At 47.2% G+C, this 18,943-nt stretch overlaps 1 protein-coding gene across 6 annotated transcripts in view; it reads right to left on the reverse strand.

Annotated features, from left to right (window-relative positions):
- LTBP1 (latent transforming growth factor beta binding protein 1) overlaps window positions 1-15,870 on the reverse strand; it is a 398,930-nt gene extending 383,060 nt beyond the window's left edge. For 3 of the 6 annotated variants that reach the window (XM_019447806.2, XM_019447788.2, XM_019447769.2), the window contains exons 1-2: window positions 15,293-15,870; window positions 14,184-14,254 (exon numbers count right to left, since the gene is read on the reverse strand). In XM_019447806.2, coding sequence (XP_019303351.1) covers window positions 14,184-14,254; window positions 15,293-15,780 — 559 coding nt within the window. In that variant the 5' untranslated portion in view covers window positions 15,781-15,870. The remainder of the gene's footprint in view (window positions 1-14,183; window positions 14,255-15,292) is intronic. The other 3 variants (XM_019447801.2, XM_019447779.2, XM_019447790.2) reach the window with 1 other exon arrangement.
- Between the last annotated feature and the right edge of the window lie 3,073 nt (window positions 15,871-18,943).

Here is an 18,943-nt window from a genome sequence, read left to right on the forward strand (position 1 = left end):
TGAGCATCCGATTCTTGTTTTGGCTCACAGTTCATGGGATCAAGCCCTGCATCGGGCTGTGTGCTGACAGCATGGAGCCTGCTTGGGATATTCTCTCTCTCTCTCTCTCTCTCTCTCTCTCTCTCTCTCTCTCTCTCTCTCCCCCCTTTGCCCCTCTCCCCTGCTCACATGCACCTTCTCTCTCTCAAAAAAAAAAAAAAAAAATTAAAACGAACAACATACATTTATTACCTCACAGATTCTATGAGTCAACAGTCTGAGCACAGAATAGGTGAGTCCTCTACTTCAGGGTCTCGAGCAGCTACAATCAAGGATCCACCGGGCTGCAGTTTCATCTGGGGCTCAGCTCAGTAAGACTCTACTTCCAAAGTCATTCAGGCTGTTGGCGGAATTCATTTCCTTGTCGCTGTAGGACTGAGGGCTCCAGCTTCATCCTGCCTACCAGTGACAGACTGCCCACAGTTTCCTGCCACGTGGCTCGGTCCACAGGCAAGCCACAAATACAATGGGCAGTTGCTTTTTCCAAGCCAGCAAGATGTCTCACTCCAGTCGGCTAAGAGGGAGTCTTATACAACGTAACATAACCAAGGAGGTGACATCCCAACACTTTCGTCATATTCTGTTCACTAGAAGTTACGGGTTCTGCCCTCACTCAATGGGAGAGGATTAGACAAAGGCATATCAGCCACAATCCTAGTGCTGTAGTCCTATTGGCCTTCCACTGGACCGTGAGCTCCACAGAGCAGCATCCAATAGTGGCTTTGTCTACAGGATAAACATTTGGGTGTTTTATCAAAAGTAGCACGCAAAAAATTTGCTTGCATTGGGAAAAGATAAAATATTTACTTTTAAGCAGGTAGAACTATTACCACAAAAACAGATGATTTAACTAAGCCTTACTCCTCACCCCTTCCCAAAAAATCTTTCTACTTGGAAAGGAAATAGGTATTTTTTAAACACCTACTTTTTCTTCAATATTCAGGTAAAGTATCTTTGTGTTCATTTATTTTGCAGAAAGAAAAAAGATACGTAATGGGGAAAAAATTCCCTATTTCACAGGACAACCAAAGCAACTCCTTCTTCAGCTCTTTCTACAAAGGTTTCTAGTCTTGTAACAGGCAATTCCTTTCCTAAAACACATCTAATAAAGTGTGGGTCATTGCTGAAATTCTTAACTGGGCTGTTTCCAAACATCTGATGCATTCCTTCAGCAACGTGCAGGATTGAGTCAGCAGGACCCCAAGGAATGGCCAAGCAACACCACCTCATCCCTTCTCCATCTGAACTTCCTCATCCTCACACAAGAAAGCATTGTCCCTGCCAACGCTGAGGGCATGTTCTGGACAAGAGCTTCTCTTTGTTTCACTTTTGCACTATTTTGGAAACGAGTAATGGCACCTGCCTCCAAAACAAAATGTCACATTCACTCCTGTTACTTTTATTAATTGGGTAATACGTTTCTCATCATTCCTGGCCTGTCACATCTTTTGTCCCAGTATACCCACCTTAAACCCAGCGTCCTCAAGCCTCCGTGTGGATCAGTTGCTAGGTGCTTGTGAAAACCAGGGCCACGGGGTCACCCCTGGGAGTTCCAGCTTGTGAAGGCTTCCACATTAGAACAGGACAGAACTAGAAAGTCCCAAGGGTACAAAACTCACATTCACTGAATGGCAAAATGGCTTCCCTGGGTCTCCTCAGCACTCAGAATGTGTGCACACAGAAAGTGTGGTAACGTGCACGGCTCAGATTACAACGTTCCCATCTGAGCCTAGGGGACTGCTCCATGCCCTCAGGAAGTAGGAGAAAACAAGCTTCTAGCCCCTAATGCCTGGAACTGAAGGGAACCAATTTCCCTCCACCCCTCCTCTCTCTACATGTGATGTGTGGCAGCATACTGAAAAGGAGGAGGGGTGGGTTTAGCTACAGCGATGATTCCCAAACAATACCTGCATCAGCACTGCCTAGAAGGCTCATTAAAATGCAGAATGCTGGGGGGGGGGGGGGGGGACACCCAGGTGGCTCAGTCGGTTAAGCGTTGGGCTTTGGCTCAGGTCATGATCTCATAATTCATGACTTCAGGCCCCCCATCAGGGTCTTCAGTGACAGTGCGGAGCCTGCCTAAGACTGTCTCATCCTCTCTCTCTGCTCCTCCCCTACTTGCGCACTCTGTCTCTAAATAAATAAATATACCTTAAAAAAAAAAAAAGAGTGATGGATTCCATGCCTAGTTTCTGATTCAGCAGGTCTAGGATAGGGCCTGAGAATCTGCATTTCTAGTAAGTTCCCAGGTGATGCTGCAATCCCTGATTTAGGGACCACACTTTGAGAGCCTCTAGGTTTATGAAGTGCCATTCAAGCAGTCTATACTGTTGGACAGAATGAGGCAACTGTGCCAAAGAAAGAGCCTCTAACGCCCAAAATGAGCATTAAAAATGGTTCCACCGGAAGATGTGCTGCAATATACATTCTCTCATACAAAAGGAAGTGCTTAATAACATCATCCCAGTAGCCACTGATTTAAATGAATTTCAGCTGGTCTTTCCCTCAGAAACAAATGTGACTTGTAATGCTTATTAATCAGGAAACCTTACTGAGGGGTCTACTGTATACAGAGAACTGATGTGTATGCCAACTTCCTAATGGATAAAAAGTAAAACAAAACCAGGGTCCCTGCCTTTAATTTACTTACTGTCTGTATTATTTCACCTCCAATTACTAGGAAATTTTAGACTAACTTAACATAACCTTTTCACTATCACAGTTAAGAAAGAAACATAGCCCTCTTGGAAGGATTCTGGTCTTTGCCTACCCTCTACTTTTAGGAGGATAAACCAAGTCACCTGTGGGGGGTAGGGGGCAGGGATTAAAGTGGGGATTTAGGTATTTTTGTTTACTTTCAGACCAACTTGCAGGCCATTCCCCCAGAGACCATAAACCAAAGGCATAATGGCACCAGCCATATAAAGACCTGAGACACAGACCTGTAATCATCAAAACCCACTGGAATACATTAAGCATTTTACTTTTCAAGACAAGAAATATACCAACACATTATAGAAGGAAATTCGCCCGCTGAAAACATTTCACAAAACCTTATTAATAAATCAACACGTTTTTTATAGCTCTTTTGAGAAGCATCTTCATGAACCTCATTTTATTGGATATGTACCACAAAATGGGAGGTATAGCCAATGAGTGCTATTAACCTTGTTTACAAACGGGAACAAAATCACACAGAGTCACTGAGTGACTGCCCAAAAGGCCCAGAAGATGTGGCCTTTGTGCCTACCTCAGGCTCACCCCACAATCTGTGAAATTAGATGGGGTGGCAGGGGGTGGAGTTGAACAAAACCTCAGAACAGCATTCAGGTGTATTCCAAAAGTTTTATGCTCTGAATTTAACATTTCCTAACTGCTCTCTGGAATTTTCCATGGTGACCAGAGAGGGATTCTTAGCTTTCATTTTTAAAGGATTTAACATTTTATTTTTTATTTAGAACCATATGAGGGTCCCCGCTAATCTGCCTCTTAACACAGCAGCAACCAGAGGCTTTTCTTTTTTTAACCCTCAAGCTTTCATCCTAAGTCTTGGCCTGTGGCTCTGGGGAAAGCGTCTGTCACCTTTGTCTACCAGAACACAGGGCTGGTCTGGCAATCTGGGCACGGTGCAGGCGGACAGGCTACAATGATCATTTGTGTACCTGGCCTTGGATACTTCATTGTTGTATGTGCAGTTTTTCTCATCAATAAAAAAAAAAAAAAAACAGCAATAAAGGTGACTGAATTTTCAATCGAAACCATTCTTTGTCCATGCCTTCAAAGAAGGCCTGCAGAAAACAAATCTGTCTTGTGTTTCATTCCTGAACAATAAAATCCACTTGCATTTATAAGTCCCCTGTGTTATCTGTGGCCTTACACAGCCTACGAGACCTGACTGGGATAGAGCTGTAGCCCCCTGATGGCCTATCATTCTGGCCCTCACTCACTCCTAGGTCCCTGTACCAGGCCAGATCTATCCCCTAGGGTCTCTGTGCTAGCTGTTCTCACCTCTGAGGAACTATCTCCTCTGTGAGGAATTTCTCTTCATTCATCACCAAAATACATCCTTCCAGGTAGTTCTCACCTGTGAATAACTGATTCTATCAGCTCAGCAAAGTGGACCACGTCAGCTCTGGATCAGCAACACTTTCTGCAAATTCATCTTCCCATCCATCCACCACACTCATCTCTCTTCTGGTCCAGCAGAACCAACAGCATGTATTCCAAACCCAGCCCATCCATCTCCTAATTTACAAAACACGACATTTCGCAAACTGTTTACTTACACCCGTGCCAACAATATTACTCAAATGTGGTGCAGTGAAAAAGCCACAGGGAATAGAGTAGCTGGCCAAGAGCAGTATTCAGGGATCTAAAATTACAGGGAAAATCATACAACATTCATTTTACTTGGGCCCAAATCTCTATCAGATGATGTTGAGCAGAAAGATTCTAAAATTGGCAGGGAGAAAGGAAAAGTTGTCTTAAAGTTTGGGCCATGCCAGGGCGGCCTTCAGAAAGAGAGCTGGCAGAAACAGAATAAGGTGGTGTGCCCTTGAAAGGCTGTCATAATAAGCAGTGTCTGTTGAGCAAGGATAAGCACAAGGGGAAAGAGAACCGAATGGAAATTAGTGCCAAAAAGTACGAGTAAACAAAGAAGACAGAATTCTCTATATAGTATTTAGAGGACAGTATTTGCAACACAACAACATCAGAGATGCTAGTGCAATTCAACTCTATTCAATTCAGGCAGCGTCTGCACTGTGGCTGTATTGGGCTCCTCCTGGGTGGCTCCGTCAGTTGAGCGTCCAATTCTTGGTTTTAGCTCAGGCCATGATCTCAGTTTTGTGAGTTCGAACCCCAAGTTGGGCTCTGTGCTGCCAATGTGGAACCTGCTTGGGATCCTCTCTCTCTCCCTCTCTCTGCCCCTCCCCCATTGGTGCTGTCACTGTCTCTTCCAAAATAAATGAATAAACTTTTTAAAAAGAGAGAGAGAGAGAGAGAGAGAGAGAGAGAGAGAACACAAAGAAAATCCTGCTCCATGCTGACAGGGAGACAGACACCTCTCCCATCGGGTCCACTCATACCCAGAGCCAAGAAAGAGTGAAATGACAGTGCTCTGGGAGAGGGGAAGAGGGAGCCATGGTTTTCACCAGGGGACCTGAGAAGCACACACAAAAGTGTATGAAAGGCTGGGACACCCAGGAGGGGGTGGGCAGAAGCAGAATGAGAGCCCCTGAGAACGTGAATATGGCTGGGCAGGAGTCCTGCTCTGCATGCGCTATTCACATATTACTTCATGTGGCCCCCAACAAGCCTCTGAATGATGGTTCTGTTATCATACCTGTGCCATGAATGCTGTGAACACCCAGCCTTCTCCCCACCCCACCCCCCCTGGTGTCACCATGAGGAGGTGTTACCATCCAGACAGGAGCCCTGTATCCTAACTCCAAAGACTGAACTTCTAACCACTGACCTACACTGCCTTCTTGTTCAGAACAAGCAAAATATAGACCCAGTAAGGGGAGAAAAAGGAGTAAGGCAAAAAAGGCAGGTAGGCTGGGGAGGGGAGTAGGGGGAAGGGTAACAGGTAGCATTTCCTTCTTGAAACCACATTGTCTTAGGTACACAGATTCTGCATATCCAATGCACTTTGCCTATATGAAACACTCAATATCCTTGATAAGCAAGGCAAATTAATAGGCAGATATGAGCATATACAAATACATTCACCTCTGATGTGTTTTTCCACAAGTACCAAAGCAACTAATTTGTGCCACACTAGCAAATTATGGATTATTTTCTCTCCACTAACAAGAAACATCATTAGTAAAACACACATTTAGCACAAGATAAGACCACAGTCCCTCCCTTATCTGTAATCATTGCACTCAATGACCACATCAGGGAGTTTTTAAAAACATGACCCTGATGAGTAGCTGTTGGATATATTATTATTCTAGGTTTTTGTGTATTTAAAATATTTTATCATTAAAAATAGAATATTTAGTGGGAAAAAACATCCAGTGTGTTTGAAAGTTTTTAAGCCTTTTTAAAAAACACTTCATTTAAGCACACCTACATATCATTCATAATTTTACATATTTCTGACTCTTATAACAATGTATATTTATCAAACATTCAACCAACTGAAGAAAAACTGGATGGAATAACCCTATAGGCAGCAATTTTTGTATGTACTATTCAAAATTGAGCTAAACCGGGGCACCTGTGTGGCTCAGTCATTTAAGCCTCCGACTTCAGCTCAGGTCACGATCTCACTGGTTGTGAGTTTGAGCCCCGCGTCGGGCCCTGTGCTGACACCTCAGAGCCTGGAGCCTGCTTCTGTGTCTCCCTCTCTCTCTGCCCCTCCCCCCCCACCACTCGTGCTCGCTCTCTCTCTCAAAAATAAAACATTAAAAAAAAAATTGAGCTAAACCAATATCCAGAGGGCTCTTGCCTTGATAAGTTTCTAAACTGTTCAGTGTTGGGCTTGGTCTTTAAGGTCCCACACAGTCATAAATCATGCCCAGGAGAGGGTTCTTTCTGGGTCACCGTTTCTCAAAATGTGACCCACCTTCATCAGCATCACCTGGGGTGCCTATTAAGAACCCAAGAGATGCTGATTCAATAAAAAAAGTTTCACAAATTCCTCCTGGGATCAGCTGCACATTCACACTTGGGAACCACCACTCTAGAATCTTTTTAAACAGACCAAGTAAAAATGGCCACAGCCATAACCAAAATCACAAGGGGCCAATTCCCTAGCTCTCCCACTCCCTGGAGCAGCCAGGGCGCCTGCGTTAAGGAAGAAGCCAAAATAGACCCACAGTCCCAGACTGTACGGGAGGGACCCAAGTCAGCTTCTGCCTACCCATGCTTCCATCTGTGGGTCCTTACGAGGGATGCCCAGAGTCCCCAGGGGTGACCCAACCCTTGAGTAGCCCACCTCTCAAGCCCATGTGCACTGCATCTTTAGGCTTACTTATGAGTTGACTGTAGCCTCCCACCCCCTAAAAAAAATGTGGAGTCCAGATCCCCAGTATCTTAGCATGTGACCTTACTTGCACCCTATTTGGACTCAGAGTCATCACAGAGGGAATCCGGTTAAAATGAGGTCATTAGGGGATCCTGGTGTCCTAATAAAAAGAGGACATTTGACACAAAGACAGACACAGAAGGAAGATGATGTGAAGGGGCAAAGGGAGAAGGAGGCCTTCAAGCCAAGGAGAGAAGCTTGGAACAGACCCTTCCCACACAGCCCCTGAAGAACGAACCAATGCCGCCCACGCCTTGATTTTGGACTTCCGGTCTCCAGAACTCTGACACCATAATGTTCTGTTGTTCTAAGCCACCAGTCTGTGGTACTTTGTTATGGCCTGCCCTAGCAAACTAACACAGCTGGAGAACTCACAAAGTGAATTCAGGCTGTAAGAGCCAATCGCTAACCCAGCTGTCAGGAGGGGCTGCAGCACGGGATGTCCAGGCAGCCTAGGGCGGTAAAGAACAAGGAATTGAGAGCCCACAAGGGGCGTCCGGGTGGCTCAGTCGGTTAAGCATCCGACTTCAGCTCAGGTCATGAGCCTGCGGTTCATGAGTTCGAGCCCTGGGTCAGGCTCCATGCTGACAGCTCAGACAGAGCCTGGAGGCTGCTTCAGATTCTGTGTCTCCCTCTCTCTCTGTCTGCCCCTCCCCTGATCACACACGCTCGCTTGCTCTCTCAAATATAAAATAACACTTTAAGGAAAAAAAAAAAGCCACAAGATCTGGGATGGGATCCAAGCAGGGGCAGTGCCCCCTGCCTGTAAAGGTGGTAATAAACCATGCCTGTCTCCCCAGCCCACATGGTACGAAGATCAGGAATAAGCTCCCGGCCCACTAGAAAGCACCATGCTGTGGCCTTCACCCCCTCAGCGGCTCCTCAGCGTGCGCTCCGATCCTGGTCAGTATTAAGAGTGAGGACACAGCCCCAGCACTCCAAGTCATTCTCTTCATTGCTAGGAAGGCCTTGGAAACAAAATCTGCATTTCAGGAAAATTCAATTCGAGCTCCCCAAACATGTTTGAGTATGTTTGGAATATCCAAGACAACAAATAACAGGGTCAGAAACAGCAAACTCCCGACACTGCCAAAGGTCCTTTCAACAAGTCAGGCTTCCTAAGGGCCAAGGGTTCACTGGGCAGAGAAACACTCCACTAAAGCAGGCCAGGCAGGAGCAGGCGGTGTGTTCGGGCCAGCCCACGGGCTGGAGGAGGGCTTCATGATGAAGGTTTAAGTACTATCGCAACACAGAATTTATGGTTCCTAAATGTTTGTTTTAACTAGTGTTGAGAACACATATTTGACCCAGTGTGAACTTGACCTCTGGGTCCCTCTCCCTTTTCACGGGGCTGTCTATGCCACATGACGAGATTTTCCAGCCGGCCCTCCCACCCGTGCTCCCAGCAGCTGCCATGGTAAACCTCACTGCGGATCTATTGGCAAAGCAGCTGTCAATGGCCATAGCAGGCATACGAAAAATGTGTAATCATTCTGGGCCCGACTCCCAAGCTTGGCTAGGGCCACACGGAGCCAAAAGGGACAAGAGACAGCCTGAAAAGCCCTCTTGGCCATCTGAACTCCGGCCACATTATTCCCTCCTGGACGATGCCATCTACTGCATCTCTGAACACCAAGGGTACACAGAGCTGTCTCCTCTGCCTATCATTAAGGAACACTTCTAGGTTTGGTTTTGTCGGGGGTTTTTTTCCAAAGCAGTGTGGGCTGAATGCCAATGGAAAAGCAATGGAATATCGATTTTTCTGTTTCTTGCTAAGGAGAGAACAAGTCATTTGATGTGCCATGAGTTAAGTGAGTAAAAACAGACCCTGTACTCCCTACAGCTGGCTGTGTCTCTCCTCTATTCATAGAACCTGGCACATGTTAAAGCTAAACAGATATCCGTTAAAGAAATGAAAGAACCATCCATGCATTTACGGAGGGGCTTCAGTGTGCCAGGCACCAGCACCCGACTCCAATCTGCCCTCTTTCCTCTTCCGTCCTCCTCATTCTGCCAACCTGGCCTTGCCCGCATCTCGCCCAGACTCCTTTAGGTCCTCTGCTCCCAGTCCAGTCTCCTCTTTAAAGTGGAGCCCACGGACTGGGTCTTTCTGTAGCCCGCACTTCCCCTGAGCAGGGGACAAAAAGACTGCAAGAACCAAGAAGAGGTAGGTTCTGTTTGGACAGAGGAAGAAAATGTGAAAGTGAAAAGAGGCAAAAACAGAACACAGGAGGCACTGAATGCCCGAAGCACAAGACAAGGTTTCTAGGCTGCACAGCTCTCCTATAAATGCAAACTCTTTGGAAAGAGAACAAATGTGGTGCCATCTCCTTTGCACAAAACAGACACTCGCTATCAATGGTCACTCAGTGTTAAGAACTAAAGTGACCTATCCCGTGCTACGCTTTCAACTTCTAGAGATGCACACACACAGGCTGTCTAGCAAAGCAGCATTAACACACAACTGGGCATCTCTAGACTAGAGCCCCCCAAGGCCACCTTTACGGGTGCACATACGCGTTCCTTGCCCCAACAAAGGCATGCCTGTTGCGTATATGATATGCAACAGAAGGCTTACAAAATCTCCAGTCTTCAGAAGCATTTGCCTGTGCCCCATTTAAATTAAATGTCAATCAACTAAAAACAACGGAGTCTGGCTGGAAGGGCATCTTATTTTCTTCACTGGATTAAGCGAATGGAACACGATAAACACAACTGATCTCTTATGCAGAAATATTTTTGGTAACAACTGGACATGATCTATATAAATTGAAATTCTTCAGCTAAACCCTATCGATTATCCTCAAAATATAATGACAATTAGGAGACAATCTGGGTGGTACATTTAAATGTGCACTTGCATTTTATGACTACTACCTTAAGGGAGAACTTCATATAGATATATCATTGGTATTTGTGTTCATAAGTAAAATAAAGCATACTCAAGAGCAATTGTTCAATCTCAGCAAATAAGTAGAGAGGAAAAAAGACTACAAATCAATTTTTTTGCAATCCAGAGTTCACTAGTATTTACTGAAGTAGTTACAGTCACAAAATGGGTATCAGCAATTTTTCCATTTATATATACCTTGAAGGAGTATTTTTACTTCTACATAGCATGTTTTATCCTAACAGAACTAGAGGCACGCAAATAATCTAATACTTAGTATATTTTAAAGTTCTATTAAAATAAATCATTCAGGGGGCACCTGGGTGGCTCATTCAGTTAAGCACCTGACTGACTCCTGATTTCAGCTCAGGTCATGATCTCATAGTTTGTGGGTTCGAGCCCCACACCTGGCTCTATGCTGACAATGCAGAGCCTGCTTGGGATTCTCTCTCTCTCTGCCTCTCCCCTGTGCACTCTCTCTCTCTCAAAACAAGTAAATAAACTTTTTTAAAATAATAAATAAATAATTAATTAATTAATTAAGAACAACACAAACTACTTTCTTTTTTCTTGGTAATCAAAGGCAGGACAGCATGGGAGTGACTGGCTTTTTCATGCATTCTCTGTCCACTCTCATCTTTATTGAGGAACTGACAAAAATTGTACATACTTATGATATATGAGGATGTTTTGATATACACATACATTGTGAAATAATCACCACAATCAAGCTAATTAATATAGCTATCACTTCACATAGTTGACACTGTATAGGGAGTAAGAACACTTTAAGATCTACTCTCTGAGCAAATTTCAAGTAGACGACACAGTACTCTTAACTACAGTCACCTTGCTGTACATTAGATCCCCAGAACTTACTAATCTTGTGTGACTGACACTTTGTACCCCTTGATCAACATCTCCCCATTCTCCCTCTCCCCAACCCTAAACTACTTTAAAGTTATAATATAAAAAGGGATCCAGGGGCACCTGGGTGGCTCAGTCAGTTAAGCGTCCAACTTTGGCTCAGATCATGACCTCGCGGCTCATGAGTTAGAGCCCCGAGTCGAGCTCTGTGCTGACAACTCAGAGCCTGGAGCCTGCTTCAGATTCTGTGTCTCCCTCTCTCTCTGTCCCTCCCCCACTTGTGCTCTGTCTCTCTGCCTCTCAAAAATGAATAAATGTCAAAAAAAAAATTTTTTTTAAAGGGGATCCAAATTACGTTATTTAAAAAGGAGACTGACAACAGCAGCTGGGGAAACACATAGGAAAAAAAGAAAACCAAGTAACAGATAAATGAGACAAAATTTACTTGACTTAATCCAATAATAAACTAAGAATCTCTCTGGTTTTATCAAGGCTTTTACACCCATTCTTTTTCACCTTGACACCTGAAATAATCTGACAAAGTGGGCAAGGGTTTAGCACATTCGTTTCTGGATCGGAAAATATAGGGTCAGAGAGGTCAAGTGAATCCCTCAAGGCCCCACATCTAGTCAAGGCTTCAGGATTTGAACTCAGGGTCAGGGGCTTTTCCAGTAGCCCACTGCTCAGCCATGGACACAAATTTCACAGCACAATGGTAACTCTAGTCATCCCATCTGAATGAGGAAGGCTCCTTCATCTCTCTGGCTCTCCCACATACACAAAACAAGTCTCCCATTGGAACATATCCACCTAATGCATACATGACTTTGGGCTGGACACTGGCCCACCCCAGCATCACTTTTAAAATTATTCCTGAGGGGCGCCTGGGTGGCTCAGTCGGTTAAGCGTCCGACTTCAGCCCGGGTCACGATCTCGCAGTCCGTGAGTTTGAGCCCCGTGTCGGGCTCTGCGCTGATGGCTCAGAGCCTGGAGCCTGCTTCCGATTCTGTCTCCCTCTCTCTCTGCCCCTCCCCCGTTCATGCTCTGTCTCTCTCTGTCTCAAAAATAAATAAACGTTATAAATAAATAAATAAATAAATAAATAATTCCTGAAAGGAGTCATTAAGTTTCCAGCACTTGGGCATGAATTCATTTGTCAGATCGGGCAGTTTAGGAAGGCCAGTTTTTCGAATGCTGAACCATCATCAAAAAAGAAAGTGATGCTGCCTTGCTTAGACTCCTGGTGCTGTTCCTCTAGGAACTGGAAAGAGAACTGGAACCAAAAGCCAGAGGTATTTGTTATGTGTATTGTGAGACTAAATCAATGTAGCAACCTCCTCTAGGACCCTGCAGTCACTGCTCTGACCCAGAGCCTTCTGTAACTTCTCTCTTTCTGGGTGACCAAAGGGCAAACCCGGTCAAACCTAGGCACAAACATATTCTTGCCTCACTTGCCTGGACAAGCAGGAAGTTCATGAAGTGCTTCCTCAAGATTTCCTGCTTGAGCATCTTTGCACATTCCAGAACATCTCTGGATCCCCAAACCCTCAGACAACCTTTCCAGAAAAGGCACCATATGGCATCATTTGCCAACTAAACATCTTCCAATCTTGGTGCATGCTCTTTAACAGGCATCAAGGCGGAGCACCCGCCCACTATCTATAAAATCCTGCCCTGTATTTTTAATCTTTACACAGCAACATCCCACTATAACAGTGCCGTCATGGATGGGTTATCTCCATGTTATAGGCAAACCGTATCATACCAGGTTTTGAGCGGAAGGAGGTACCGAAGGGAGGAAAGGGTGTAAAATCTGACCTGAGTCATCATAAATTCAGGAAAACGCTGACACACTATTGTCAAGTGTAATCTAAGAAGTGAAAAATTATGACAGTCTGAATGCCTACAACCCTGAGCATTTCTGAGCCAGTAGTTTGCGTTCAGTAATCAAGAGGCGGACAGTCAGTTCCTACCTGCCATTACTCCTTGATCACAGTCGAATCATAACCTATCCAGACATTCCTTTCTAGAAAATCCAAGCCACCATGCCAGAGTCCTCCTGTTTCTTTCAAGGAGTAAAAGTATTTTTTAATAAGCAAGGTCACTGGAATGACCATACTAGAAATTTTTTCCAATATTTTAAAATCCAAACTGACTTTATTTTTAATATAAATTATTTACAAGAGTAAATCAGGATTTTAATATCCAAACTGTACACAAAACAAATTGCTAAACTTGACTTATGATGCCGAATACCAAGAAGCAGCTAAAATTGGGGATGATTCCAATCCACAACGTTTATGGCTCAAGCTCCATGCAGAGAAACCTAAGAAGGATATACGCTGAGTGGAAGATTTTTTTTTTTTTTTAATTTCCAGTTAGCAACAGAATGAGGCAACTCGTCCAGAGGAGCCTCGAAATACATTTTAACTGAGTCCTCAACTTTACAGCACATCGGGGAAATGTGTTCTGGTGTTCTCAAACCTGCATGTAACAATAATGGGTGTTTCTAAAACATTGCTAAGATGTGTATTAATTGGTGGGGGCGCCTGGGTGTCTCAGTCGGTTAAATGTCCCTCCCATTTCAGCTCAGGTCTGATCTCATGGTTCGTGAGTTCAAGCCCTAAGCCCTGCATCCGGCTGGCTCTGTGTTGACAGCTCGAATTCTGGAACCTGCTTCCAATTCTGTGTCTCCCTCCCTCTCTGCCCCCTCCCCCATTCGTACTCTCTCTCTCAAAAATAAACAAACATTTAAAAAATTAAAAAAAAAAAAAAGATGTGTATTAATTGAAGGGGCACTGAAGGAGACCACACCTGTCAGTTCTGAAGAACTGTGAAGACACTGCCTCCTGGAAAACAATCAGGCCTCAAAGATGGGAGGATTCTTGTTGCTGCTTTCAGAAAGCTTTAGAAACTGCTAATGTTTTATTTCAGAACAAGGCCACCTATCTCCCATCCCCCTCTGGCCATCAACCAAAAAATGTTTTTCATCTGTCAATATCCAAGCTTGAGTTAACAGTACTGGTTTGGCAAATAGCACATTCTCCAATGGAATTTTTTTCCTAGCTCCTGATCCATAGGTGTGACAGTGATTAATACTGAGTCGTTTGGGTGCAGGGGAACCTTGGATGCACGGCAGAGTTCTCTACAATACATTGCCGCTGGCACTGATACACTATCATTACTGTGACTCATGATTGGTAATGAAGGCTGCAGATAATGTCTTGCATACATAACGTCTCGAGGGCAGCAAGAGCCCCTTCGTGTGACCCCTGGGGGAGCCTCCCTCCCCATGTGGACAGCCCCCCTTTGCCCACTGTGCCAGCCACAGCCAGCATGGAAACTTACGTTTGGTGCACCTCTGGGAGCCAGGGGCCTTACTCCAGCCATGGCAGCACTGCCCTCCACAGACATTGACCCTGAAACAAAGCAAGACCCCTGAGTCCACAGTAGCAGTGTACTCTTCCAGAAAACCCAAGTTCATATGGGTCCCTGCAAGCTCAGCCTCCTGTGTCCACACTCCCCTGGCTTGCAGAGTCCTAAGCCATTCGCAGCATGCCCAAGCCAAAGCTGCCCGGGTAGAAGAGTAAAGACCGTGTATCAGGGTAAGGTGGGAGAACCAAAAAGCCTGCATAACATAGAATTACACAGGAAGGGAGAACAGAGTCCACATAAATGAACTTCTTAACCCCCAAAGTAGAGCCAAGTGTATTTTGTATATTATCTGGCCCACAATTTAAACCGAATCTGAGTTTTAGGGAGAAGTGTCCGAACACAGGGGAGATCACAATGCCTGGAAAGTACCCCTGAAGAAAAGAACCAGATAGGCAAAACAAGTTATCCCCCACACCCCCAACCTGTGATTAAATGGGGAAAGGGGCAGGAAGGATGTTTATGAGCGCCCAGTAACAGAAACTTTCCAACCGAAAATTCTGTCAATGCACAGACACCCTGCCCTGGGGAAAGGCGACCCCACAGGTGCACGGAAGCCCAAGCCCACAATCTAGGATGCTGAAAAGTTTTGGGCCGCAGAACAGGAGCTGTATCTTCACAGCCGGCCCTTCCACCACTTTTTTTTTTTTTTTCTTCTCTAGCTGGAAAAAAGAGTTAAAACTGAGTTGCAAAGAGCAGTTTAATTGATGCTAAGGGAGTGAGCAGTAGTGACTTCATGTATACGCCCGTCTTCTAGGAGTAGTTGGGTTCGCGCACAGGAGGTTACGCCCCAGGCAGAAATGCCTTTTGTGTTTACCCGCAGCCGAGAAACAATGCACACGGAGTTTCTCCTCAAAGTCTCCGGGCTCCCCGCATTCGCCTCTGCCTGCGGCGCGGGCGGGCGGGGGGGAGGAGAAGGCGGCCCCACGGCGCACGACGCCCGCGGCCGGGCTCCGAGGGACCCTGACCCCGCGGGTCCCGGCGCGGGCGGCGCGCGCGCGCGCGTAGGGAGGGTGTGGGCTTACCCCTGCAGCTGCTGCTTCTGCTGAACCTGCAGCCTCGAGCCCCCGCCGCTCTGGCTCTCCGGCGGCACTTTGGAGCGCACGACTTGCCTGCCTTGTTTGGCGAACGGGGCGGCCGCCGGGTGAGCGCCGGGCTTGGGGTGGAGCTGCCCGCCGGGGGCCCCGGGCCGCGCCGGCTCGGGCGGCGGAGGCGGCCGGAGCCCCTGCAGGGCCGCGCCGCCTGGCTGGCTCGTGCGGCGCGTCCGCTCCGAGGGGGCCCCCGGAGAGGCGCGGCTGGGAGCCCCGGCGCCCGCCGAGCCGCGGCTGTACCTGGCGTCGAGCGCGACGTTGAAGGTCCGCGGGCGCGGAGGCCCGCCCAGGGGCAAGGCGCCCGCCGCCAGGCCGGGGCCCGGGCGCACCACGTACGTGATCCTCCGCACCCGGCCGTGCGCCGACGACGCGAGCAGCCCTGCCCAGAGCAGCAGCCCCCACCTGAGCCAGGGCCCCGCCATCGCGGGCCCGAGCCGGCGCCCCCGGCGCCCGCCCCCGGCCGTGCGGCTCGCCCGGTGCGGCCGCCCGCGCGCGCTCCGGCTGCCCGAGAGCCCGGGAGGCGGGACGAGGAGAACTCGGCTGCAGGAGAGGAAGTTCTGCGGGCGGCCGAGCGGCCCCAGACCCCAGCCGAAAGCGGCGGGGAGGAGGGGGCGGGCGTGGGGGTGGGGTGGGGAGCCGAGCCCGGGAAGGGAGGGGAGGGGCGAGGGGAGCGGACTCCGCAAGGTGAGGGTCCGCTCGCGCAGCCGCGGGTGCAGGGGGCGCCGCGCCCGGGCCCGGGGCAGAGCGGGCGAGCGCGGGCGTGAGCGCGCGGGACGCTCGGAGGCAACCCGGGCTGCAAAGTCTTTAAAAAGTTGCTCTCGCCGTGGAACCGAGTGTCAGATCTGAACAGCCAATCTCCGGCAGACGTGACGTCAGGCAGTAAATCCTAATTGGGGAAAGCGTGAGATGAGCCCGAGAACGCGCCGCCACCCTCCACATCCACATAGATTGTTACTGTGGGGCGGCAAGGCAGAGGTCCCCGCTCCCCGGTCCCGGGTCCCGGAGAGGGACAAAGGATTCTGCAGAATCACTGACTGGTCCTCTCCTTCCAGAACCCTCACGGGATTCGTTTGATATCGTTTGGAAGGCATATTCTTATCTGTGTTTGCTGGGATACATGCCGGGGGTTGGATGAAAATACCAGATCGGGCCCCAGAAAGGACTGCTCGGGATTTGCCTAGCTGTCCATCCGAAAGCGTTTAGATGGTTCTCTTTGAGATTGTAAACCCCGCGTGGCTGTGCCTCGGTCTGCAGCCTCTGGTACCCTACTCCTAGTTACGCGAGTTTGAGAGTGCAGGGCGGGCAGCAGGGGGCGCCCGCGTGGACTGGGAAAAGGGCGGCAGGCACCAACCCCAGAAGCAGCCCGCTCTTGGTAAAAAGGCCTTTAAGATGGGAATACAAAGTTTAGGATCCATTACAACCCCAGGCCATTTAGAATTAAAAAAAAAAAACAAACAAACAAAAAACTCAGTTCCTTGGACCCCTATCTGAAAGGAAAGGATCACTCACTGGAGATGACCCAAAATCACATCAAGGGAAATGCAGGATGTTCCCAGGACAGTCCCTGGAGCTCATAGTGCTCTTTGGGAAAAACCATGAAATAATGTTATAGTCTAGCATTTGAATTTAAAACAGTGTCTCCAGAATGCACGATTTTATTGTATGAATGCAATATAAAACTCATGGTCTTAACAGTGTTTTTTAAAAAGCCATTTAACAAAAAATGATACTTGGTTTCCAAGGCTTTGGTTGTTCTTGTTCATATTTATTTGTGGCTAATCTTTGTTCCGTTGTCTGCCAGCATTGGCTAGTAGGCAATTGGTAGCAGGTGATGGTGGCTTAAGAATTAATGGAAAGTAATTTAAGGTTGAAGAGAATTCATTAATCTCTTTTTTCTGTACATTGGAGAAAGACCTCCAATATTGGATTTTGGCAGGAGGGGACCTCAGTCCATCTGCCTGAGCACCAGCTTCATGTGAGAACACACACGAGAGCCACTGTTGAAGATTAAATAGCACTGGGCTGGAGGGAGAGACCACAGTTCAGTCAGAACACTGTAGCTAATTAGCCAAAAGACCACAGGCAGTTCACCCCTTATCCCTGAACCTCCACTTCCTCCTCCGTAACAGAAAAGTTGGATTAAATGTACCTTCCAGCACTAACAGTCTGTGACTCTAAGAACATCCGGGGTCCCTGTGGACAGGATCAGTGAGGTCATTCAAGGTCAGTCTCTGAACCAAGCCAAAGAGAACCAGCTGAGATGATTGAGGAAGGAGGGTGGGTCAAGAAACTGCCTCCCAGCTCTGGGTTCTGTAAAAAGGACACAATAGAAGCTAGTAAATATCCACCCAGTGCCTACCCAGGCCAGCACAGAGGCGGACCCTCTGCACACACACAGTGTCCCAAGATACAACCCCTTTGTCTTAGAGGAATTTCCTATCTGGTTAGGGAGACAAGATATAAATAAATGAAAGCTTAAAAAAAAAAAAAAAGATAAGTAACAACTGAATTAAGCAACACTTGGAGATAATAAAACCCTCACAGGGCAGGATCTGATTTGTATGAGGCCAGTGTCACAGTGCAATCCATAATTCTTTGTCAACTCATGGAAAATTCACAATGTGTAGGGGAAATCTTGCCTACCTTCAATTCAAATCAGCCAGGAGAGATTTTACAGTAGGGATTATATAGCAGCAGTGGAAACGGATGGAGGGGGAAAGAGGCATCTAAAAGCACTAACTCTGTTCTGAAGAAGCAGGTCAGAAGAGGAGAGATGTCAGGCAGCGAAAGCTCAGGAAATAGTGAAGGATAGTGTCCTCAAAGGACTAGAGTTTAGTATGCTGGTTTTGTTGGGACACTCACAGGACCCAGATGGATGAGCCTGCTTCAGTCAGTAAGAGGCAGCCGCCTGCAGAGGGCAGAGCCTAGACAGGGAGCCAGAGCTCTGGGCTCTATCACTGCCCTGCTTCTCTTCCCGTGGGAGCCTGAGCAAGTCATTTCACCCCTCTGAGCTGTTTCCTGAGGGTCTTGGGGTCAACCGGAAGTCCTTGCATTTGGGGAGAGCAATGACTTTGACCACTCTCTATGGCTCTGCAGAAAAATGGTCCCTACCATCAAGAAGATACAATGCAGGGGTGCCTGCTAAGTGTTTGCTAAGCGTCCAACTCTTGATTTCGGCTCAGGTCAGGGTGTCATGGTTCATGAGTTCAAGTCCCAGATCAGGCTCCATGCTGACAATGCAGAGCCTGCTTGGGATTTTCTCTCCCTCTTTTTCTGCCTCTCTCTCTCTCTCTCGGTAAATAAATAAACTTTTTAAAAAAAGATACAATGCAGTCTTCCTTTCTCTTTACCCAAAGCAATGAAAAGTGGGTATTTCAACCACTCTTCAGCTGGATTACAAACGGCTTTCTGACAGATTTGGGTATCTCATAGTGAGATCAACTCTGAAATGCAACCAAAGAAAGAATCTCGCATGATTGTCTGTCTCATCCCTAAAGGACCCACACACGTGTGAGTATACATGTCTGCATTCACAACCATTAATGAAGTGATATACACATAAGTAAGTGGCCTCACCGTAGTCAG

Source organism: Panthera pardus, unplaced genomic scaffold, assembly GCF_024362965.1.
Source record: "Panthera pardus isolate Hobbes unplaced genomic scaffold, ASM2436296v1 HiC_scaffold_26, whole genome shotgun sequence".
NCBI lineage: Eukaryota > Metazoa > Chordata > Mammalia > Carnivora > Felidae > Panthera > Panthera pardus.